The sequence below is a fragment of the Coturnix japonica genome, chromosome 2, assembly GCF_054131305.1.
Source record: "Coturnix japonica strain WE chromosome 2, WE-NBRP24, whole genome shotgun sequence".
Lineage (NCBI taxonomy): Eukaryota > Metazoa > Chordata > Aves > Galliformes > Phasianidae > Coturnix > Coturnix japonica.
Window position 1 is genome coordinate 59294651 of NC_140664.1, and position 26008 is coordinate 59320658.

The 26008-nt window shown below is 40.3% G+C and overlaps 1 protein-coding gene and 1 pseudogene across 39 annotated transcripts in view; both read right to left on the minus strand.

Moving 5' to 3' along the window:
• The window catches only part of HECW1 (HECT, C2 and WW domain containing E3 ubiquitin protein ligase 1), a 216469-nt gene that overhangs the window by 106899 nt on the left and 83562 nt on the right, over positions 1-26008 (minus strand). For 37 of the 38 annotated variants that reach the window (XR_014943461.1, XR_004306356.2, XR_004306357.2 and 34 more), the window contains one exon: positions 21922-22029. Coding sequence is in view for 33 of the 38 variants with exons in the window: in XM_085539863.1 (XP_085395989.1) it covers positions 21922-22029 (108 nt within the window). In the remaining 5 variants the exon portion in view is untranslated. Of the gene's footprint in view, positions 1-14107; positions 14489-21921; positions 22030-26008 lie in introns of those variants that run through there. The other variant, XM_085539875.1, reaches the window with a different exon arrangement.
• On the minus strand, positions 727-2282 carry LOC146761845 (uncharacterized; annotated as a pseudogene). Its single transcript, XR_014943463.1, has one exon. The product of XR_014943463.1 is annotated as an uncharacterized LOC146761845 (transcript).

Sequence of the window (26008 nt, forward strand, 5' to 3'; positions counted from 1 at the left end):
CATTCGCTAAATCTAGGACACAGTGATATGTTTTAATTTCCCTGCTTAGTGTGTCCATTAGGGAGGCAATATTGGGTACGGCCGCATGAACGGGCAGCGGGACCTTATTCAATTCCCTGTAGTCTACTGTCATCCTCCATGTTCCATCCGGCTTTTGCACTGGCCATATTGGGGAGTTGTATGGGCTATGTGCAGGCCTTATAATACCCACTTTTTCTAATTCCTGCACCATTTTTGTTATTTCATCCTGCTCACCCAGGAGTCTGTACTGTTTTACATTAGTAATCTGGCATGGCTTCGGCAGACAAATAGGCTCATGTTTTGCATGGCCTCTCAATATTGTCTGAATTGCCCAGATACTAATGCATCTCTGCCACAGCTGGAACTCTCCCACTGTTGTATGGAGAGCCAGACCCCACAAGATATCAATTCCTAATATATACTCTGGAATTGGAGCAATGGATACCTTGTACTCCCGTGGTGGGAGGCGCCTGACCCCCAATTTTACCCAGGTTTGGGTGACTGGAATGGTCTGTCCCTCAAAGCCTCCAATCATCACTCTATTACCTTTGAATTTGGTTGGGTCCCCATATATTCTAGATGTCTCTGCCCCAGTGTCAACTAGGGCCATAACCTTCTGTACATTCTTTCGGAACCAGTATATCGTCAATTCTACACAGGGACTCCAGTCCCACCTAGAGGCCCTAGGGGGACTGACATCCCTCGTCACGCCATGAACTGAGCCAGGTTCAAGTCTTTTACCTCTGATGCCTCTGGTATCATGACCCAAGGCGGCTTCTTTTTCCTACTCGGAACTACAAAGTCTTCTAAATTCCATGTTGTTGTTGATCGCCGCTCTATAAGTCTTATCCTTGGTCTTTTGGGGTTATTCTGAAATTTTTGTTCATCCTTCAGCTGCTTCCACAGCTGAAGGAGAATGTGATTGGGCTGACGATCAATTTTTGAAAATTGAACGCCTGCCCGGAGTAGATCATTGAACATTTGTTTTCGGGACACTCTAAAAGGCCCTGCCCAAGGGGTTCGCGGGGCCAATATTCTGGCTCGCACTATTGGAAAAGCCTCAGCATCCTCAATCACCCTGATATTGCGCTTAGTTCGTAGGTGCTCAGTTTCCCCAAGGTCCACTACCATTTGGGCAGCTTGTTGGACTGCTGCTTCTGCGGCTACTAATGGGTTGAGTATGGAAACCAGTGTTCCATACATACGCGAGGGAGCTTGTTGTAAAATTAGGTCACTCATTCCTGTGGAGAATCTTACCATATCAGGGCTATCAAATGTATCTTTGTAGATAGCCTCTTGCATGCCTAATTCTCGTATATAGTTTTGAAGGTCTTTCATAGAAGACCACATCCCTGTGTTTACTGGTATGTCAGTTTTATTTGGCCACACCATGCGGCAGGCAGCCATTAACCAGTCTACAATTGAATGGTTTTCCTCAGGGAATTGAGTCCCAGCATGCAGTCTCTGCCTAAGGGCAGGATGGACTGTTATCATTGCCAACTTGGATACTTCGGGGCCACTAACCAGTACACTTTCTGCCCCCAAATCCCATAGTGGTAATAACCTAGCCGGAACACTTTCCCTTGGCTTTTGCCTGAATCATTGCACTAGGTCCATGAGTGCAGTGGGCGTGTATGGATGGGCCGTTACATGTAAATAAGATTCAGCAGGGGGCCATTGTTCGGGGGGCACCCCTGCTGGTCGATCTTGAATTTTCTTTGTTTTTTGAGTTACTACCGGATGGACTTCTAGTAAGTCCATCTTAGGTGGCTCCTCTAGGTCAGATTTCGTAATCTTATTTTGATCCATTTTTTCAGGATCCTGATCGTCATTTAATGAAATATATATAATTTGAGGGTTGGATGAAAAAAAAATGACAGATTCTTCCCCTTCAACAGATTGATCTTGCCCTCCAGTTTTTCAATGTGGGGCTTTAATAATTTATTTTCGTGTTCAATATTGTTTGATTTTATCTCTGCCTGATTTAAGGCATTTAGTAATGACCAGGCTGCCATAGACACAGCCATTCATCTTTCTTTCATAATCAAAATACCTTTTTGCAGTCCCTGGAAATATGTGATTAGATGGTAGGGGTCCATATTATTTGTTACTTGTAAAGGGCCCCATTGTTCAATAATTGTTGCCAGATGACAATATGGGGATGCCTCAAACCCTGGGATTTGTCCAGGGAGGATCTTTCCTAAGGTGAAGGTGATCTTCTCCCCCTTGAACCAACTAAAGATATTCCAAACAAAAGACATTTTTCCTCTTATATTTATAGGTGCTGAGTCAGTGACTCCTGGCTGTCTTGCCAAATGTATAGGTGGTAACAAATGTACAGAAGATATAAGTAAAAGGGGAACTCACCAGTGACAAAGCCTTAGCTGAAGGAGCTGGGGCAATCTTCACTGGCAAGCAATCTCCAAGAGATGCTGCCTCAGTGAGGGTCAGCCCTTAAATGAGGTCTCAGAGGAGGTGGAGTTGAGCTCCACCCCTTCCGGGAGCACAGCTACATTACTCTCACCTGTGCTTCCTCAGCTGACCCAACATTTGCCCCAGCTAATTAATCAGTGGTTCACGCTGTGATTACCAATCTCCCATACATTACCCAAATGACATTAGAACATAATAAGCAAATGTAAGGCAGTTTGCATTGTAGTCTTGTAGATGAGCTTGTTCAGGAATAAAGACAACTGTTTAACTCTGTCCTGTTGTTCTAGCTACACTGCATGGTGCAGTGGTGTTGTCCAGTTAATTCCAGTAGAAACAAAGACGTGCCATTGTTATTTTCATAACAGTAATTATGAATAGTAGCTCACTGGGTCAGGTAATTAAGTTATGAAGTTAAAATCATGAAGTAACGAAGTTAGATTCAGGAAGCATCAAAATGCTTCATCAGTTGGTGTTTGCTAGGAGCATGTGTTACATGAGGCACTTCCACAATCTGGTTGTGATTTCCTCCCATGGCTCTTTTTGTTGGCACTAGCTAAGCATTTCTGAGCTCATCTGTCAGGGAAGCAATGTCTTCAAAATTGTGTGTCTTCTATGATCAGTTCCATCTATTACTAAAAAAGCTGTTGTTACTCTTTTGGGCAAACTTTGTGCATAAAAAATGAGAGTTGTCAAAATTCAGTAATGAAAAGGTAGCTGCTTATGGTTATGCGTGGGAACTGAGCAAATCACATCACAGAGGGAAGCAATTAAGTTATGAGTCATAAAGTTTTCCTCCAGGAAGATCCAAAAGGAAAGTAAATAAATGGATGATATTCTGCTACAATCAGATCACTCAGAGACCATCTTTCATTTCAGTGGCCACAGCAGTCTCCAAAGCAGTGAAAGAATGGGAGTTAGGGAGTCTCTGTAGAATCACAGAATCACTCAGGTTGGAAAAGACCATTAAGATCATTGAGTACAGACATAAACTAACCATACTACCCTAACTCTAACAACTCTCCACTAAATCATGTCCCTGAGCACCACATCCAAATGGTTTTTAAACACATACAGAGATAGTGACTCAACCAACTCCCTGGGGAGCCCATTCTGGTGCTTAACAACCTTATCAGTAAAGAAGTTTTTTCTGATATCCAATGTAAACCTACCCTGTCACAACTTGAGGCCATTTCCCCTCGTCCTGTCACCTGTCACCAGTGAGAAGAGACCAGCCCCGTTCTTACTGTAAGCACCTTTCAGATACTGGAAGAGAGCAATAAGGTCTCTCCTCAGCCTCCTTTTCCCCAGACTAAACAGCCCCAGTTCCTTCACTCTCTCCTCATAGGGCATATTCCAAATCCTTCACTAGCCTTGTTGCCCTTCTTTGGACCTGCTCCAGAACTTCAATGTCCTTTCCATACTGAGATGCCCCAAACTGAACACTTGATGAGAGGCCTCAGCAGTGCCAAGTACAGGGGCAGGATGACTTCCCTAGTCTTGCTCAACACACAATTCCTGATACAAACCAGGACAGGGAAGCTAGGAGTGGCATATAGAAAAAAAACAAAAAACAAGAAGGAATTACAATGGGAAGTCCAAACAGCCATTAGAGGCACATCAGTAGCTACCTGAAACCGAGAGTGCAAGATCATGTCCTTTGTACTTGCAACACCAATGCTTGTTGCTATTTTTTGCCAGATGTGGCTTTTCATAGTAGGTGATCAGAATATAACCTCCCATGGGATTCTGTAAAGTCCCTCAGTGTTTTGTTTAGACACCAACAATTTTAAACCTAGCAAGACCTAAACACATGAATCATAGAATCATAGAATGGCTTGGGTTGGAAGGGACTTCAAGGATCATCAAGTTCCAGTCTCTCTGCCACACACAAGGTTGCTTATCTCAAGATCTAGTTATGATCAGATTGCCCAGGACCCCATCCAGCCTGGTCTTGAACACCTCCAGGAACAAGGCATCCACAACCTCTCTGGGCAACCTGTTCCAGCACCTCACCACTCTCTCAGTAAAAAACTTCCACTTGACATCCAGTCTAAATCTCCCTTCCTTTAGTTTTAAATGATTCCCTCGTCCTATCACTGTCTACCAACGTAAAAAGTTAATTTCTCTTATGTGTACATTTTGCTTGATCCCAGCTGCAGAATTTCTTCCAATTTTGTTACAACTTTTTTCCTGTCCTGGTCTAAAACAGACATTTGCACAAGCACATTTGAACAGAGACTCACACGATTCTTTCTTTCTTTCTTTCTTTCTTTCTTTCTTTCTTTCTTTCTTTCTTTCTTTCTTTCTTTCTTTCTTTCTTTCTTTCTTTCTTTCTTTCTTTCTTTCTTTCTTTCTTTCTCTCTTTCTCTCTTTCTCTCTTTCTCTCTTTCTCTCTTTCTCTCTTTCTCTCTTTCTTTCTCTTTCTTTCTTTCTTTCTTTCTTTCTTTCTTTCTTTCTTTCTTTCTTTCTTTCTTTCTTTCTTTCTCTCTTTCTCTCTTTCTCTCTTTCTCTCTTTCTTTCTTTCTTTCTTTCTTTCTTTCTTTCTTTCTTTCTTTCTTTCTTTCTTTCTTTCTTTCTTTCTTTCTTTCTTTCTTTCTTTCTTTCTTATCCTCCTGGAACTGCAAGATACCAGATTTTAAAATCTCAACTTCCAGATTATTACAGTGCTACTACTCAGGAAGGAAAAAGGTATCTGGAGATAAGTTTAACCAGTATATAATGACAATATTTTCTCTCTTTCTCTTCTGTTTCCTCTACTTGATAATTCCATTTAACAGTTGCCCGCCTCCAAGAACCATGGAGTCACATGTTAAATCAGTATGCTAGTGTCTAATGGGTAACAATAAATTCCTCATAGTCAGTAGCACAGTATCTTCTGTCCTAGTTTCACTTGTTTGTGCCTCCGGAGTTGCAGGTTCCATGCACCACTGATTTTTCATCTAGCCACGTACAATCTACCTCTATTACTATGCAGTTCACATGAAGCGATACAAGTCTGCTTACTCACAACTGCACTGTGATTAACTGCTAGTACTCAGTAATTTTTCAGCTGCAGACTCCAAAGCACAAGACGGGTAAGCCATACTGTTTTTTACTACCTGCCTCTCATCGTGCACTAGGAACATAAAGGTAACCAGGAGTTCCTATTACAGGAGAAATATAACAAAGTGGTTCTGTGAAGAGCATAAAAATCTCATTTCAGTACAGTATTGCTTATATACTTGACTCATAAAAACTGCCTTTTGGCAAGACTCACTAATGAAAAATGTTAGCAGCTGGACTAGATGTGTGTTTGTACATTCATTGCCAGCACTTGCATACATTTATTTGCATAAGCAGGGCTCCTAGCATTGCTTATTACTCTAGTTGGTTGACATGTGTCATAGAGTTATCTAGACCAATCTCTGTCTGTGACAGTGGGCAGTAGGCCCGTGGGCCCCCTGGCCCCCAAAAATGGGAAGGGAAAAAGGGGAAGGAGAAGGGAGATGGGAGCTGGGCTCAAGGAAACAAACAGAGCAGTGGCAATGATCTAAGTAGGAAAAATTATTTTACTAACTATGATACTGGAATGCAAGGTAACACAATATAATACAATCTAATTGAAACTGAGGCTAATAAATCAAGTAAAATAAGAGAGAGTTTTCTGAAGACCGAGAAGACTACTTTGAAACAGAAGGCGCCATGGCTTGGAAGCACACCCACACCTGCTGCCAGGCAGTGAGAGAGAGAGAGAGGGAGTGTCACTTACATGATGTATTTTCCTCTCTGACTGTGAGGTCCTCTTGGACGTGTAGTTATTCTCTGTGCTCCACATGATGTTATGATGTGGAATACCAACAGCAAAAATTATAAAACCATGACAACACATTCCATTACAAACCCTGTCTTCAGGTGCCCGTATGTTTTCAAAGATGCATACATTCTGATAAAATTTTGCGTGCTAGATATCTACCTCATATATATGGAGACGCCAAGAAAATTTCATGCAGAAATTTGTAGCAGTGAACTTAAGGGAGCACATATTTTTACTCTTCAAAGAGTTCTGATGATCTTTCTTTTTACTCCCCATATTAATTTGGTGCAGTAGGGAGTTTACTGAGCATTTATCTTTTAGTATTCATGTAAAGGTACATCAAAGATCAACTAACCTCTCCAGAAAGACAGTCTCTCAAAAAATTTGGTTTGAGATGTCTTTGATTTCACCATCTAAACACCCAGGAAACTTTTTCTGTGCCAAGCACGTTCCAGACTGGTGCTAAGACACTTTTTTCTACAATGCAGATCTAAGCTCTTTCTGGCTGTGCCCTGTCTGGGTGTCTCTCCTGCATGTGGGAAGAATCTTGCTGAGTATGTATGAGGAATCTTGCTGTGCCGAGTAGAACACAAGAGGAAAACACAAACCCACTGCAGAAGTGCCTGTGTTGAAGAAAGAGATAAAGGTAGCAGGGAGGACTAGGAGGAGAGTGAGTGGGAAAGAAAGAATCAGGACAAATCAGGTTTTGGGAAGCAAATAAAATAAAATTCTGATTTTTAGTGATCATAGGCTTGAGTGGAGCTTGAGAGAGCAGGTAGCAGAGCAGTTTCACAGGGAACTGGCAATGGGATTTACTGTCAGCCAGCTGGCTCAAATACTGGCTGGGTGGGAAGAGTTTAGAATGCATTGTAATTTTACAGACATCCAGAAGCCCTTGTGGAAGCCTACTTCATCATGATCAATTGCTTCCACCAAAGTACTGCTCGGGCTGGCATTCAGAGCTACATCTGAAGTCAAGGCAGGGAAGAGCAAGGCAAAGCTTCCTCAGCTCCCTATCACAGGAAAGGGCAGTGACAGAATGGCACTGCTAAGTCACAGAAGCTGAAGATGCAGAATGTTTTTACTAAAAACATGTTCTAGCCTTTGTACAGCAAGGAAAAGAATCTGAGGTTTGCATAGGTGTATATTTTCAGTCTGTTACTCACTTCACAAGTTTTACTGCATGGCACAGTTAATAGGATTGAAATTTGGTTTTCTCAGGCAGCTCACATTCTTAAAAATTATCATTTCTTCCTAAAATCATTTTATGAAATATGAGATCAGGAGGGATATATATATATATATATATATATATATATATATATATATATATATATATAAGGACTGTTTTACCATTCCTGGCACTGAGTTGTGTGTGATCTCTCATTGCATTGCAGCCAATAAGTAATTTGCTCCATATTCATAATGACAGAAGGACCCAGCCCAGAACAGGCAAGAATTGTAAATTATTATTATTTACAAATTATATTATATTACTTACAGATAAAGCCAGAAGTGCTATCTTATCTGCTTAGCCTTTCATGGATTGGTGTAAGGAAAGGACTAATAGGCACCAACCTGAGTAAAGGAACTGGGCTGTAACAAGTTACTTGCATTTCAACCAAGGAGAGAAAAGCTATTTCAGAGAGTCATTTGCAAACAGCAAATTTTAAGAGCTGCACTAACACTGAGATTTTAATGAAATTCTGTAGCCTACAGGCATACAATGTTTTTATGTAAACCAGCTTAAAGATGAGCTGTTCACCATCAGCATTTGCAAGTAAGCAACATACTTCAGAAAAACTTGCAATCGTCAAAGCATTTTAAACTGTGTGGTAGCTCAGTTCATAATTAGAAACCAAGTTTGCTTTCAGATCTTGAAGTACTGATTGCAGGCAAAAGAAAATACATGGTTACCTATTTATGACTGAGGTTACATGAAACAACTTCTGAAATGCAACAGTTATATCAGCTTAAGATCTAAAATAACAACTATGTTTTAAAACTACTTGTCACCTTGGATACAGTTGACTAAATGATTTTCTTATAAAAATCAGTTAGTATATCTACAGTGTTTTTTCTGTCACTGTTATTTGTTCTCACTTCAGAACATTATGACCAAACAACATACTATTTCTCCCGTCCCTCCAAGTAACTCCCCCTTTTTCCTCAGCCAGTAAAATGAATTAATTGGTTATGAAAGTACAAACTTACAGAGCAAGGATCTTTCAAAAATAGCAGGTAGAAGCATGATCCATCAAAAAGGAAAAATGGGCAGAGCTCGGACTCCTTTCCCTATTCCTATTTACAGCCACTCAGTCATCCCAGATGAAGCAAATGACTCCTGCCTGTCCAGTGTGACAGTGACATCCTTTAGGCTTCTCAAGTTAATTGTCTCCTGCAGCAGAAGCCTGTGAACCACCAACTCCTTGCTTTTATCAGGGCAACGTTATTTTAAGTTCTTAACTAAATACCCATGACTGCATTATGCCTTCAGGCACAGCCTTGAGAAAGAGATAATTTATGAACTTCAGATATAGCCCTAGGAGGCCAATTGCCTCAAGCACAGCCCTCTACACCACAAATTTTTATTCCCCTTGATCTTGAAGTATGGGTGGAAAAAACATTGATACTGATTAGCAGAAGTGGAAAATCACATCCATCTTACAATCACTTATTAGTGCTTAGAAAGGTGTAAGCCACAACTTTATGCCTGCTCTGTGAAGAGAGAAAACAGAATGAGAAAGGACACCTCTCAACTCCAAACCCAGCTAAGCACAGATATTAGGGAGGAGTCACATTTGTATTTACATCAGAGAAAGTTTAGTTTAAGACAGTTGCTACAGCATTTCTTGGGCCAGTCTTTGATCACTTTTGATAAGCATAACTGAATTTCATGTTAGAAACAGCAGCATTCCCTTGAGTCAGCTGTTCACATTTTTACTCAAGAACCACCCTTGAAGATATGAGCATGCCAAAACTGAACCTCTATGGAGCTCACCATTTCCCCACTCTTCCTGCATATTATGCCCATTCTGTCACTACTCAGCATACCTATTGTAACAACTGTTTTTCTTCTTTTTGAAATATCAGCTTTTGTTCATCATCTATTTCCAGTGTAATAACTGGAGAAGAAAACTGCAGTAATCACAAAATCAAACATGGCTTTCCAAAATCCATCAATTTCAAAGTATCTTACTTGATACCAGCAAATAAACGGGGCTACAGATAGGTTACATTAAGTTAAAATACACTGATTGTAAAAAGATCAGTGAGCCAAATGATAGGTACATTGTATGACTGTGCTATGCTTTCATGTGCAATAAATTTATGTAACTGTGGGGAAAAAATTACTGTGAATCAGATACTACATATGTGCAGGTGAAACATTAACATAGTGACATTTCAAGGAATGCAAATACTACGTTTAAACATTCAAGGGGACAAAGAATTGTAAGCAGCATGAGTGAGAGACTGCAGAATTACAAAGGTTTATTCCCTAGCAAAATACACCAAGATGTACACTATGGGACTGGAAATAATGGTCTTCAAATGATCGTTAGTTCCTATCAATCAAAAACTGCCATACAGACCGCAATATGTCAGTCACCTGAAAACATCTGCCAGGTGGCCACTGCTTTCTCTCTGGCTTTGTACTTTCATGCTTGGACACAGAGTGCACATTACAGATGTTTGCTTCACTGGCTGGTGCTTACATTTTCAAGCCTTCAGAGCTGCTGTTCTGACAGCAGTAGCTCCCAGCTCACTCAAGCCTATCCAAGCTGAAATTGCTGCAGTCACACAAACAAGTGACAGACAGGAAACAGTGTTTTATTTTTTTATAGTTAAAGACTCAGGTCTCAAAACACAGCACACTCAACTACAGAGTTTGCTGCACTATGAAAGGGAAACTCTAATGCAAATCCTCAAAAGCCTGAGCAAGATCTAACAGGTGTTATGTGTCAACACTCAGTAGGACAGGTACACAGTGCAGACTGCAGATAACCTAAGCTATTTTTAAAACACTTTTTTAGAAATAGGCTTGCAGAGAACCTATAAAAGAATCTAAAGCAGAGTGAAAGGGCATCTGAAAAAAAAGGAAGAATTAACAGAGTATTCTAGAGTAAATTTGCTTTGAAACACCTGCACATTCATAACATCTACTATTGCTGATTTGTAGTCAAGTATCTACTGAATACCAGTTTCCCCCCTCAAACTTGGACACTTACTTATATATACAATATATACTTTTGGCACTTAATCTAATGTTGGCACATGCATTCATACCTCCTACAGCCCCAAGCAAGTGATTCTAAACCTTAGCATGTCTATAAGCAACATTTAAAAAGGAAAATGCTGTGGCTCTTCCTTTCAGTCTGGAACACAGGACATCTGATGTTTGTGCTTGGTGTAAGGCTGGAGAACCCAGGCATCCTGCAGAACCTAGGTCACTGCTTTACTGCCTCTAGTAGAAACACACAGCACTCAGCATGCAGGATGAAATGCACTGATGTCAGGAAATCTGGGTTCTCTCTGAACCTCTTTGAACCTGCAACCCAGTCCAAGAAGATAAGACTGTGAAACAAATCCTTTCATTAAGTGGTTTTCATGATAATGAGACTGTTTGGTTACAGGAGAAAAGAGTGGTCTTCTGTAAAGCAGTGTTCAAGAGGACACTCAATACAAATTCTAACAAAGCTCATTACCATCCAGGAGTATCTATCTCAGCAGCAGTTAAATTCCTAACAGGTGTATTAAGGCTGGTGAATCTGTCTGCAGATGTAAGGCACCACATGCATACTTCTGTACTGACCTGAAGGGACTGAATCAAGCAGGTCATCAGAGGATTTAGCTCTACTTATTACTTAAGCTGCTGTCAGTCAAGTCACACTGAAATTGAAAAGTACATTACCAATTTCTTTCAAAGCATTTGCTCAGATGTTCCCTGTATCAGTTTATTCTTAAATCACAGACAGTTTTGTGCCTTAAAAACTCCTGTGCTGTAAGCCTGTTCTTCCCAGTCTTAGAAAGCCCACTGACAGCAAAGCATTTGGTCCTGCACCTTGGCACCTTGCTCTGCAATCACGAAGAAAGGAACTCAATGTGCTCAAACGTGCCTGTGCCATCACTCATCCAATTATGACAATTCTGCAACTTAAATAGTCTAAGAAACAACTCATGACACAGAAGTCATACAAGCATATTTGGAGGCAACATGTTTTAGCTCACCAACCAGGTCAGAAGGAATCTGTATTAAAAAAATACAGTAAGTGTGGGGTATTATCAAAGGTTTTTTTATTAGTTATGATCATCATTAAACATGTCTTTTTTTAGCAGTGCTGAGAGCAGAAAAAGAAGGGTTTTTCTTTCATGTACTGCCTCCAGGAATTTCAGTCTGAAAAGCAAATACTTGAACTCTCAGCTGCTGTGAACTGGCATCGCCTTCTGCTAACGGAACTGTACTTGTTTGTGCACATCACATGCAACCTACTGTGGTTCTCTACTTGTGTATGTATAGTCCAGACCTGAAGTCTCAAATAGGCTCTGAGGATGCACACATTTGTCTCCCTGCAAAAAAGCACATAAGCTGTGCTTCTGGTCTTCAGAGAAAGCACAGTCCCCTTGTATGATGCTGTGGAAAACATCCAGCTGCTGGCTGCTACACTAAGAATTCAGAACAGGCATTTCCAGTACTGTTTTATATTTTTTCACTTTCCCACCTTCTTGTAGCCTCGTGGTATATACCTACCATAAACTCATCATTACAGCCTCAGAGTCCTATTTGCAGATACTTTGTTGGTACATATTCATTTGAGTCAGCTGTCAGCATACAGCAATTTTTGTCAGCTTTGAAAAACCACTCCAAAACCTGCTTAATGTTTTTAATTTATTACAGTGCCTGAACTATAGATTGCTTGCATGATAGCTGCTAACATCCCAATTCATCTTTTGTTAAAGCCAACTGAAAAATTTCAGCTGATTTCAGTAGATGGAAACGATACCAATCTCTTATTATCCTTCCAAAAGAAACAGTCATCCAAGCTGTAATTTGTTCATTTCACAACCATATATTACTCAGCCTTTCTCCAAAATATTTCTAAACTTCACACAGTATTTCTGTTTGAAATAAACTTGCTGCATGTCCTACCAACCAGATTATGTACTCCACAGTACATAATGCATACAGGTCAGCTAAATCATTTTACACGTGTCAAAGATATATTATTTAGCATTTAAGTGTATCTCAAATGCAACAAATTTAACAAATTTAGAAAAAGAAGTATATCTTACAAAGCAAAATCATATTCTATTTTCCAAACTGTACAAAGCTGAAATGGGCTAATTCAGAAGCAGAAAATTTATCTTTGCATGCATTTTATATATTTAAAAGGTTCCCGTGGACTCGTTTTCTAACAGAAGAAAGCAGAATATGAGATTTTTTTATCTATCATAGAAGTTCAGCACATTTTGTAGAGAAGCAGAAATTACAGGGGTTCCTAATAGCAGTGTTAAGGCTGCGTTGGGAAGTCATTATTAAGTCAGTTTTCAGGGCTTCACAGCTTCATCACAAAACACCCATGTATTGGTTTTAAACTACCAAAGCAAATTTCATTTCAGAAGCAATATTTTTAGTTATTTTTCCTTGTTGTAAAAGTGCAAAGAGAAAAAGAGAATAATCAAATTTTCATACTTTTCAATGAATGCATATCTTGAGAGTTTATAATTTTAAATCATCAAATTCAGATACTTTTTTGGTGAAGTCCTTGTCCTGTTGTTAATTTAAACATTAACAGCTAGTTCTCCTGACTGTAGTAGAGAAAGAATTTCAATCTGCTACTGGAGAAATTCATATCCTGCTGCCCACAGGGATGCTCTAGAAGAACAAGTGCCTTCTCCTATTTAATGTATGCTCTTCTTGAGGTTGTTCCAGTTGTAACATAATGCAAAATTGCTCAGACCACACTGAAGGACACAGAACAACAGCTTGAATACATATGAACATGTCCTCTGCACTAGAACACGATTAGTAAAAAAAACATCCCATCTTTCAGCTAAAAGCAGTCCCACACTTGAGCCCCACACTTCTCAAATCTCTGGATAACATGACCCAAAGCAACCCTACAATTACTTGCCATCAGCTAACTTGCTAACAGGTAAAGACAGTCAGAATTAACACCCAAACACGAACTAGGCTGAAATTGGTAACAAGGACCAGGGATCAAATAGTGCCTCCAGAAATGGTGTGTTAATGACAGGCTGCTTCTGGCAGAGGCAGCATGGACAATGGAGGGGTAGCAAGGTGTTAAATACCACAGATGAGTCTGCTGTATGTGTCTCTGAACTGAGCCTGAATCCTGTAGTGTGCTAAGTACAGAATATTATATATTTATATACATAAATCCAGAAACCCTAGGCAAGCTATGGGAAGGAAATAGCCCAATCCCCCCATGGGAGAGTATCAGAGTATCAGCTCGTGCTAGTTCCTAGTGTTTTCTGGAGTAACCCAGGTTAAAAAGTGAATTCAGTAGCACTTAAGTGCTTTCAGTAGATTGGACAAATATCTAGCTAGCAGGGAGACAAACCAAGACTCTGAAATATCTACAGGCCCCTGAAACACCCTGATGTGTTCCCACCCATGGACTTATTTTAAGGGATTCGAGAAAGAGAGCAGAACTGTAGACAGACACCACAAGCCTGAGAAGCCTGTGCTAGACAACCGCAGCATTAAAATACTTTGCTGAGCGCAGACTGATTCTCAAAGCCAGAGGCAGTAGAGAGAGATGCACATGAGACCTTTTCTTCACAAAAGCAACTTCCCTAAATGTTCTGCCTGCTGGGTTTAGAATCGAGAGTCCTTACCATGAGCTGCTGGGAAGACTCTCTGGTGCCCCTCTACTGCAAGAAGATTATATATTTATACACAGCGCTTCTTCTCTGTGTTTACACTCTCCACCTTCCGTGTCTTATACTGCTGCCAATCAGGAGTCTCTGCCTGGGGGAACACTGCTGTCAAGTTACAACATCCACAGTTTAAATTCTGATATATATGCATCACTCACTTTCTGTCCCCACCTCTACATCCTTTCTGTAACACAGCCGCAATTTGCTTCATAACCAAAATCTATTTTGTTTCTCAAGATGCAAATAGCCTTAAAAAAATATAACCTAGAGACAGAGAAAGGCCACCTCTGAAAATGAAATAAGACTTGATTCAATGTAGTCAACATTGAAAAAAAAAAATAAAAAAAAATCACTAAAGAAAAAGTTGCTCAAAAAGAAACTTTATTCTCGAAGATATTCAAAATTTCACTAGGAGATTTCTTGAGCAACCTGCTCAAACTAGATCTGCCCTGAACAGATAACCTCCAGAGGCTCATTGCACCCGAAATTATTCAACGACCGCATTTATAGCTTCCTTACAGTGTAAAGGCACCTGTAAAAGGAAACAAGATTATCAGTATATGCAACATAATCACTTAAAGCTCCCTTAATATGGGCCCTGACTGAGAAGGCATCAGACTTGCAGCTCCTATTCTCAGGGATGAGACAAGAGCTGTAAGTGATCTGTGACAGCTCATCCCACACAAGTAAACATGTCACCTCCTATGCTTCTGCTTCCTACCATCTGAGAAGTGAAGAAATACATGGTAGATGCACAGGTCCCGCCATGAAGGAGAAATGTCTGGAATTAATACTTGTTCTGTGGTGCTGAGATCTTATACCAACAAGGCAGACTCCTGAAAGATTTTTGCATCCATGAACTGAAATTATATCCTAAGTTTAAAAAACACAAATACATTGCTTTCTACTCATAATTAGTATGAAAATTATTGAAACGAGACTTACTACCTCAGCACTGTTTTGGAGCAAATATAACCTTTTAATTCATGTGCTGATAACCCTTCCAATCACAACTGCTTCCCACTTACACTGCATTCATATTTGACATGAACATCATCTTCGTTTTTCTACCAAAAAAACTCCACTTGGGTCAAAATCTGCACCTGGGCTCTCTGTATATGGTTGCGTATGTAAGGTGCTGAGCTTGATGGAACACAGGTGCCATGTGCAAGTACTCCTTAATGATTTCAGTGGGAATTCAGTACCAGGTTCAGAAACATGTCCAATGGAGGTATTCAAGGGAAGAGCACAGGCCACTATACAAAAGAGAGGGAATCTATCTTCCATGGCAATTTCATCAAATTCCTAGACAGTACCATCTAACAGAGACTCACCAGTAGTACTTCACATTGGCAAGGACTAATATGTGAAACAGAGATAATACTGTAATCTCTTGCTGAAAGCAGCAGAATGATTATCAGTCACAAAACATTAGCTAAGTTATACAGATCCATTAAAATAAACTATGAGAAGACTTCAGCACCCATCCTGTGGAATACAAAGTTGCAAATTTCAAAGAATGAAAGCAGTATTTGTTCAGACACTCCTCAAATACTAGATGAGAATGATACAGTTGCTAGCCACACCTCTCCGTTTCAAGACTCCCTCTTCATTTCTTCAAGTACACTCCTGGATGACACAGAAGTTAAAGGAAAAAAACACATTATATGGATGAGTTCTGAAGCTAAAGCAAGTACAATGTGTCTGAGGATATGCTGATGTATGATGAGCACGCGCTATTCCCTGTGGCATTATGCCCAGTACCTACCTGATATCTTCAGCGGGACTAAAGAAGAGAATGAGGCAGAGAAAATCAGAACTTAAAGCTGCCCACAAATTTTAACACAGGGGCATGGAAAGTATAGGGCATTCCCAGCTCCTGATACTATTTGAGTGAGAACTGTTGCAAGGAGCATACAACCTCTTTTCACTTTCCTGGAGTGGCAGAACTTCTGCCTGCCCCCATCCCTATCTGTTTCTAATGAAAGGTGCTAACAAGCTCAAAGCACCTTTTACCCAAGGTTTGAAATCACAGGGTATTGCATCTCCCAACAGGTGGTACACAGGGTGCTTCAGGTAATACTTTGCCTTAGCTTACAACTGGGGGCCAGGCCTCCTCACTTCACTCTCTGGTCATCAGGCTCCTGAAAAGTATTGGCATTTATTTCCATCATGCTTTGTTTTACCCAGTTCACTGAGCTCAAGGTGTTCAACACCAGGCAGAGCAGGTGGTGGGCCCTGCTGTCTGTGAGGTCACCTGGCAGCACCAGGACAACAGCACCCTTCTGCCTACATACATGAGACAAGACAAGCTGCAGGAAAATAACAAGGCAGAAGGCATAATAAGGCACTGATAAAACTGAGTCTTTGTTGTAGGCAGTGGATCAGCTACACAAGAGTTGGGATGACAGATTACAAGGGAAATTAGTGCTGTCCCTCACAACATCTACAAAAGTAAACAAATAGATCCAACACATTCACAGCTGGCTCTAAATATTAAGAATGGAAAAGAACGGAAAAATTCTAGCTCTTTCAGTACCACCTTTTGTCAGGCTTATTACAGAAAGCTATAGCAGCCCTACAGACACCTCCCCTCTCTTCACAGAGGAAGAACTTCCAGAAGTTACAATCTCTAAAGAACAAAAGGCAAAAAAATGCACTATGTAGTCAGGCATGCTCCAGAACTCAGTGTAATTAGCATTAGAATTGTCATTAAACATCACTGACATTCTTCACCATTGCCTCAAGAAATATAAGATGTTCAGTCTTGGATGCACTGGTAGAATGGCCTTGTTTAACGTTAAGTAGTTGACACAATAAGCTCTGGTCTCAGCTACTGGGAACTGCAGTTCTGTGAAGAAAGACTTGCTCTGACTTCAGAATGCCTAGGATAAAGCATTCTTTCTCATTTAAAGCTTTTCAGTTCACCCTGGCAGAACTTTCTAAAATTCCTACTGCCAGCATAACCAAGCACTCACTTCAGTCTCAGCTTTATGCATGTAAACTGCAAAGGAAAACAGAGAACAAGCACAGTGGAGCAAGACAGGTAGTCCCAGCCTGGTGTCACCGCGCACACATGCTGTGTTACACAAATAAACAAACAGCCCCCATCTCCACAGTACAAACAAAGTACGTCCAAGTGTCAAAAAATGCTGCGGAAATTGAAAGATGGAGGAGAACCTGATTTGCAGTTTCACAGTTAAGTTACCACAGTTCCACCAAGCAGAAAGCTAAGAAATAGCTGTCTCCTGTCTTCCTATCTTGTGAGGATTGACCTATGCTTCCATTCATGATAGGTTGGTGGCTACAGTCCTGGCACAGAAAGACTTTGTAAGATTAAAAAACAAAACAAAGCAAAACAAACAAACAAACAAAAACCAGAAAATGATGGCAAAGATTAAAAGGCTCATCAAAGGACACAAAAAGACGGTTCTTGAAGAATCACAACAGCTCTGAACTGGGAAATGCCTTCAGCCAGGATCAGACAGTTCTCTCCCAGTGTTAAAGCCTTGAAGCCTTAAAGGTAAGTATTAAAGCACTACAGGGCTACCAGGCTGAGAAAATATGAAAGAGTGATGAAAAGTGTGATGTCGATATACAGGGTGGAAAATAATGACAAAGTATTGAAGAGACTAGTACATGTGCAAGGAGAGATGCAAACAGTGAATGCACACTTTTGGATATGAATCTCTTTTGCTACTTCATATCTGTTTTTTTTTGTTGTTGTTGTTTGTTTGTTTTTATGGGTTTTTTTTCTGACACCTTCAACAATTCAGCTATTTAGTTTTATTAAAACCATTGAAGATGATACTTCTGTGTTGCTTCAGCTGTATCATCTGTGATCTCTTTAAGCTTAAAGTCTAATTTACTTACACACGCTTTAACCAGTGAAGTGTAAGTGACTTGAAATACAAAAATTTTAAAAAGGCTTCAGCTTTGTTACATCATATGTTGATATGATTGCATATCATTTATTTGGAAACCTTTGAGGCTGCTACATCCTTCAGTTATTTGTACGTTGAAAGTGGCCTTTAAATCAGCTGCCTAAGATAGATTTTCTAGAAAAAGCCCCACATAAAAGGGCTGATACCAGTTTTGTTTCATCTTTATGTTCATATTCCATAAATGCACACATACATAGTATATATTGACCATAACCCAGTCATTATTTTCCCTGACTACCTGCTATCTGTAGGTATACCAGAATCTCAGAACTCTAACTTACTTAGTTGAATGCCCTTTTTACTATGAAATCTATTTTAATTCTCAAGTCCAACAGCAATTAGTAACTATAACTGGTCTTTGAAAGGCATATCATCTGTTTTTGATAAAAATGCAGCAACAACAGTAATAAATGTAATATATCAAGTTCAGCATAAGCTTTCACATTTGTGAACTGTTTTCCTGGTTGGTAAAATTATATACTGAAAGTCTCATGAGTTAACAGAGGTTCCAGGTATTTTAATATCTTTGATGCAATTATAACTTTTGTCAAAACTTCTATCATAATTTTAAAGATATGACAGTTTGGTACTGTGCTTACAGAAAAAGGCTGCACTGCCCCTTAGTGAAATGGTTTCTTGTACCCTTTCTTTGTATTGTTGTTTAGGCAAAAAAATCATGCCACAAATTTCAACAAAGTAGAGCATGTTTACTTTCCAGGTAAACCCATTACAGGCTCATTCTTTCATTGCAGTGCCCTCCAAGTCTTGACACAAAGCGCACTTCCCTAGTGTCACATAGCCCCTTCTCTCCCGTTTACTCTCCCGAAGCCCCAGACAATTTGTGTTTACCATGGATTGTTGCTGTTTACCACTGGTTGTTATAAAGCTCAAATTGCTAAGCTTCTGCAGAAATACAAAACTGGACATAGCATATTGTTGCTTCCACAGTTGTTAAGGGTTTTGGTTTGCTGAGTATTAATAGATGAATTCTGTTCCACCTGCATTCATGACATAATTTGTAAGCAGTTCTCTCTCTGGCTCACACCTGTTACGTATCTGTCTGGCAACACTACACTGCAAGTTCATGGGATGGCAACTGGAAAGGAATATGCCTCTCTGGGAAAGATATTTAACACTTTCCAAGGTAAAAAACTAGACCATTACAAACAAACTCAAACTTTTTGAAGTGACATGGTATCTGAAAATGATAGAAAGGTATACATCAAGAAATTTCTTTTGTTTTGAAAAGTATGAGTTCCCAAACCAGGCTATCAGTAAATCTGAATAAATAAATAAATAAATAAAATATATTAAACAAGTACCACCAAAACACAGAAATGTGTACCAAAATGAGAGGCACTATCCAGGCACTATCACAGACCCACCACACAAAAAGTATTTGCCTAACTGAGACTGTAAATATACCTGAAAAAGCAAACATTGGTGTATCAGCTGACACAACCCACTTAGAGCTTAAAGAAAGAGCTAAACATCCAAAACCATAGGATTTCAGTTTTATAAAGGCGCAATTAGTGCAGTTCACACAAAAAAGTTTCAATCTCTCACCACAGATTTCTCCTGATGCACATCTCTCACAGTACTGCTAGTCTCTTTTCCCATAGTGAGTCCTCCAGGTCAATGTTTTTTGCCCGTAATTATAACTACTTCTGATTGAAGAAAGATTTCTGTTGTGAATGTCCATTAAGCTCTTTACTTCAAGCTGCTGGAAACAGCATAATGGTAATTTTCTCAAATGTTGTTGAAAGACACCCAGTGGGGGGTACTAAAGACTAACTGCTGACAAAAGCAAACTTTGACTTCTGAGGTTGGACAGAATGACTTCCATAATCCCTCAATGGGACAGTCACGTTACATAAAATATGAAATCTTTATACATTCCAAGAACAGCTACCGAGCCCTTCTGTCTTAAGGTTTTGGGAACTTAGAATTTAAACTCGTGTAGGAATGATTCTTCATTTTGCCATGTTATGATTTCCCGTTTATCATGGTACTTTTCAGGTACAATGGGCCAAACAATGCAGTGTATACCATAACCTTTTCTAAAGCACTGTGTAGCTGCCAGTGTTGACTCACAACATACACCAAAATACAGATATTTACTGGCAAAAGTAAACACAGAAATGATAGGTTACCTTTGCAAATGAAAGCTACTCTGTTCTATAGAGAATGAATACTAAGCAAGATTCCAGTCAATATCAAGTTAAAGAAAATATAACATTATGCATAGAGAAACAATGTGGGCACCTTGAAATGAATTGCTGGGTCTTAGCTACCTATTATATCCTTTAACCCCTAGTAAATAAAAAAAACTGCCTAAGTCAGAAAGTGCTCCAGCAACATATTAACAGAAACTAACAATACTCCAGCTGGGGGAGTCATTAACACTTACTTATCTTTATATGATTTTCCACATCTCCATCAGTGTCTATTTTTGGAGAAGGATACCATGTCAGGTTAACCTTTGACTAACATGGCAATTCTTATACTGCATTACTACTTAACATATTCTTGTCCTGTCCCCAAGGTTGTTTCTGAAAAAGAAGGCGGGTTTCTTAGATGAGACTGATTTTGACTATCAGTGTCTTTCTGTCCAGAAAACCTCACAACATTCATGTGTGTTGTGCAAACATAAAAAATACAATATCAGTCTAAAAAAGAAAAGTCTTAAAAGATGGTGGCCTACACAGTTGCCTCTGGAAAGAAAACACAGAAAACTACCAAGCACTGCAGTTTTTAACATAATGTTTAATCAATTAAGAAGCTGTGTATTTTCCTCCAGAATTCTCAACAATGAGCAGGAACTCTCAAACATGCTGCTACATAAATATGATTCAGTCCATGTGCATCAACCTTTTTCACTCTGTTCACTTCTCATTTCAATAGTAAAGCAGCTCTAAGTGTATCTACACGTGCTATTATTTACTACTTCCTACTTCAGTGTCCTCTAATCTGGACAGGGCAATAATTTGTCCTTCATAGGACATAATCTCAGAGCTGAGATTCATATTCTAATGTTGGCAGCATAACAAATTACCAAGAAGCTGCAGATCATGAAAACATGAGCTGCCCAACTACAGTGTAGTATGACTTAGTTTTAAGTGTCAGTGAGGGATGGCTATGCTAAGCTATGTATTCTCATATTAGGGCAATTTAAGAATGTACACAAAATCAATTTACAGCAGTTACTATGTCTCAGTTAACAGAGACAACTAATTATGCTGCCATAATTAACTGTGCACTTGAGCCCTTAATGAAATGTGGCCCACCGGAAGAGACTTTCTCGTAAGGATTTCTCACATTGACTCTTTTCTCTTCTGCTTTTATCAATAAACTGAGACACTAAGGCCTCTTCAAAATCCTGTTCTACAATATTACATCTTCTCCCCACACTTCTTTAACAGTTAAAAGCATGATCAGTTTCACAGACTGATAACTGAAGATCAAATGAGCAGTTGCAAATTTATCACATTTCAAAGGTTAAATCCTATGAAGTATTTCTGCTCACAGGTGTGTGGATAAATGACTGCTGAATTCTTATGAGAGACTAAGAACAGTCCTTGATCTGGTACAGCTATTGAGTATCAGTTGACTTGAACACTTTGCTACTACCACACAGGCAAATATCATATTTCTAATTCAGAGGGCATTTCTGTTCTTCTTAATACATTCAAAGTTATGGCAACATTTTTGGCCTTTCCTCCAGGATGTATTAGGTGTAACACCATCACAAGAACAACTCAACAAGGAGTTCAATTATCTTTCTGCAATGGCTGAATTATACTATAGTAAAACTGAAAAAATACTTACGCTCCACAAAGTAAGAACTGGCATCTATCTTCCAGACAATCTGACCACGATGAGAACCATTGACTCCACGGTTCTTGTAGTCCAAAAAGTTTTCAGACAAGACTTCGTCTACAAACAAAGAAAACAGTATCACCAACTGTTGTGACAGTGTGCATAACAGAGAGTCAGGCTAAAAATTCGCCTTTGGCTTTACAGAACATACTATAGCTGCTAGACAGCTTGGCACCACATGTTAAGAAATTTGCTTTCTCATTTATATTTTAAATCATTGCAGCTCTTCTTAAAATCACAGCTTTTCATGGATGTAATTTTGAAAGACACATCCCTATAAAATTCTCAAACATAAAAACATCTTGTTTAATATAGATCAATCCCTATCTAATTAAAAATAATTGTCTAGCCACTATTCCTTGTCCTGCATACCACCGAGAAGAGCCTAAACACATCCACGTGCCTTTAGATCTTTATAAAGATTAATGAGATCTCCCTTCAGTCTTCTTTTTCCCAGACTGTACAGACTCAGGTTACTCAGCCTTTCCATATAAGGGAGATGCTCCAGGTCCCAAATAATCTTTCTGGCCCTTCACTGGGCTCCTTCTAGGAGATCCCTGTCTTTTTTGAACTGAGGAGACCAGATCTGGACAGAGTATTTTAAATGTGGCCTCACCAGTGAGACCAGAGAGGGAGAAAAAGAGAATCTACCCCCTGTGGAAGAAGGGATGGGCAACTCAGAAAGAGTACAGAGAAGTTCTTAACATGTGTAGAGAAAAAAACAGAAAGGCAAAAGCCCAGCTTGATCTCAACCTGGCCACTGGGGTAAAAAATGAACAAGAAATTCTTTTACAAATACATCTACAGTAAGAGGAAGACTTTTTACTGGATGAGGCTGGGAATGTGACCACTGAGGATAAGGAAAAGGCAGAGGTTCTGAACGCCTTCTTTGTATCTGTCTTTAAAGATTGGACTAGTTATTCTCAGGTTTCTCCATTCTCTGACCTGGTAGTCTTGGCTGGGGAGCAGACAAAACCCCCATGATTCAGGAAGAAAGAGTCAGGAACCTATTACTTCAACTGGACTGTCACAAGTCCATGGGGCCAGATGAGATTCACCTGAGAGTGCTGAGGGAACTGGTGGAGGAGATAGCTGAGCTATCAGTACTCTTTGTTGACTGGTGAAGTCCCGGAAGACAGGAGGCTTGGCAATGAGACTCCCATCTACAAGAAGAGTTTTAAGGAGGACCCAGGGAACCACAGGCCTGTTAGCCTGACCTCAGTGCCAGGGAAGGCTATGGAGAAGACTGTCTTGAGGGATATCATGTCATCATCTTTATTGATGACCTGGATGAAGGCATTGAGTGTACCCTCAGTAAGTTCGCAGATTACACCAAGTTGGCTGGAAGTGTGGATCTGTCTGAGGGTAGTGAGGTCCTACAGAGGGATCTGGACAGGCTGGATATGTGGGCAGAAGCCAATAGGATGAGGTTCAACAAGACCAAATGCTGGGTCCTGCACTTTGGCCACAACAACCCCAGGCAACACTACAGGCTTGAGGCAGAGTGGCTGGAAGACCGTGTAGAGGAAATGGACCTGGGGGTATTGATTGATGCTCAGCTGAACGTGAGACTGCAGTGTGCCCAGGTGGCCAAGAAGGCCAACAGCATCCTGGCCTGTATAAGAAACAGTGCTGCCAGCAGGAACAGGGCAGTGATTGTCCCCCTGTGGTCACCTCTGGTGAGGCCGCACCTCGAGTACTGTGTCCAGTTTTGGGCCCCTCACTGCAAGAAAGACATTGAGGCCTTGGAGCATGTTCAAAGAAGGGCAACAAAGCTGGTGAGGGGTCTGGAGCACAGGCCTTATGAGGAGAGGCTGAAGGAGCTGGGATTGTTTAGTGTGGAGAAGTGGAGGCTCAAGGGAGACCTTATTGCTCTCTATAACTACCTGAAGGGAGGTTGTAATGAGCTGGGGGTCGGCCTCTTCTCATGTGTAATCGTGATAGGACTAAAGGGAATGGCTTCAAGCTACGCCAGGGGAGATTCAGGCTGGACATTAGGAAACACTACTTCTCTGAAAGAGTGGTCAGGCAGTGGAACGGGCTGCCCAGGGAGGTGGTGGAGTCACCGAGACTGAAGGTGTTCAAGGAACGTTTGGATGTTGTGTTGAGGGACATGGTTTAGTGAGAACTATTGGTTCAACTATTGGGTGGACAGGATGATCTTGTAGGTCTTTTCCAACCTTGGTGATTCTTTGATTCTGCGATTCTGTGAGTATCACGTCCCTTGATCTGCAGGCCATGCTCAATTTTATTCACTGCTGGATACTGTTGGCCTTCTTGGCCACAAGGGCACACTGCTGGCTCGTAGCCAAACTGTAGTGCACTGGAATACCCAGGTCCTTCTTTAGAAAACCACGACTGATAGCAAAGTGCTGATCAGTTGAAGCTTTTTGGGACACTTGGAGGTTGTCAGGCTACAACACTAATTTTCAAAGATGTCTGTAGCAACGAGTAAGCTATAAAAAGTTGCTGACAGCTTTCAGGCTGAAGGTTGAGAAAGCAACTGCGTTGCATGCAAAGGGCTGTGTGCAAATAACAGGCAGTGAGTCTTAAGTGCAGCCTTCTGTCTGTAAATACTGATTAATTTTTAGTTTGCTTTCAAATTTCAATTTAGACTGTGTCAGCCTACTGTTTTCAAGACAAATCTGCAAGCCCTATCTAGTACAGAGGGTACCAAACATACTCTGGCCTCAAGGTGAGGGTCTGCTTCCTGATGGTCTTTCATTCAACAGATGAAGAACCACTGGTAAACCTTGAATTGTCTCCTGTTTGCTTGTGATTTTAAACTAGCATTCAAGACAACTAAAAAATCACATATTATCACCACACCAAAACAGAGTGTATGGTTTTGATCATTAGTAAATGAAAACAGCACAACAAAAAATAAAACAGACATTTACAGACCACTAGAGACTTAGGGGTAGAGGCCTGAGGCAGGCTGGAATGGCTTCACACTCCGGAGGCTGAAGCAACAGCCCTGCTGGTAATGTTATATCTCCCTGTCATGGCCTTGCTATTCAGCTTCATGGACTTGCCGTGGGCTGCAAAAGCACTTAATCAAGTGGGGAAGGCCCGGTGGCGCAGTGGTAGAAATGCCGCTTTGCAACACCAGGGCCTGTGTTCGAATCCCCCCTGTGGCGCAAGTGGTAGAAGTGCCGCTCTGCTACACAGAGGCTCAAATCCTGGGGGTTGGACTCGAAGATCTCTAAGGTCCCTTCCAACCCGCACGAGACTATTATTTTATTATTATTATTATTATTATTATTATTATTATTATTATTATTATTATTATTATTATCTCTCTTCACAGGAATCAGTGAGGAGCCACATTTCATCAATGAAGGCAGCTCTAATTTTGACAGAGACTTCTAGAAACATCCTCTAATGGAGTCAGCCTCACAACTGAGAAAGCCCTAGGTGAGTGATGCAATTCTGTTCCAAAGACAATTACATTCATATTTAGTCACAAAAAAATTGAGGAAAAATATGATATACTAAATTCTTTATTAGAATATATATATTCTAATATATATATAGAACATTAACATGATATGAATAAAATACATTCACATAAACATGGCATGAATCACTTAATTACCACATAAGTCAATGAAAAAAATGAAAAAGATCCCATCAAAATGAAAGACACCATGTCTGAGAATGGAGTGATGATGTGACAAGTTGCAGAGCTCCACAGACCATCTGAGGCCAGCTCTGATCAGGCTACTTGGAAACATGGGGAAGCATGAGGTGGTGTAGAGACATGAAAGCAGTGCCTGGTACTACCATGGCCACAGGGCTTCCTGTTCCTGAACTCAAGCAACTACTTTGAATGCCGAGCTTGCCACACTGATATAGACTTTGAAATAACTTCCAGAAATAAGACAAACAATACAAAGTAATAAACACATTGCCAGAGATGTCTATATCAATGAGCAGGTTTATCTGTCATATAGAACCAAGCACAGCACTTTTGAAGGCGGTTGATAGGCATACAAAGTCAAGACACTTCAAGAGCAAGGTATTATTCAAGTGT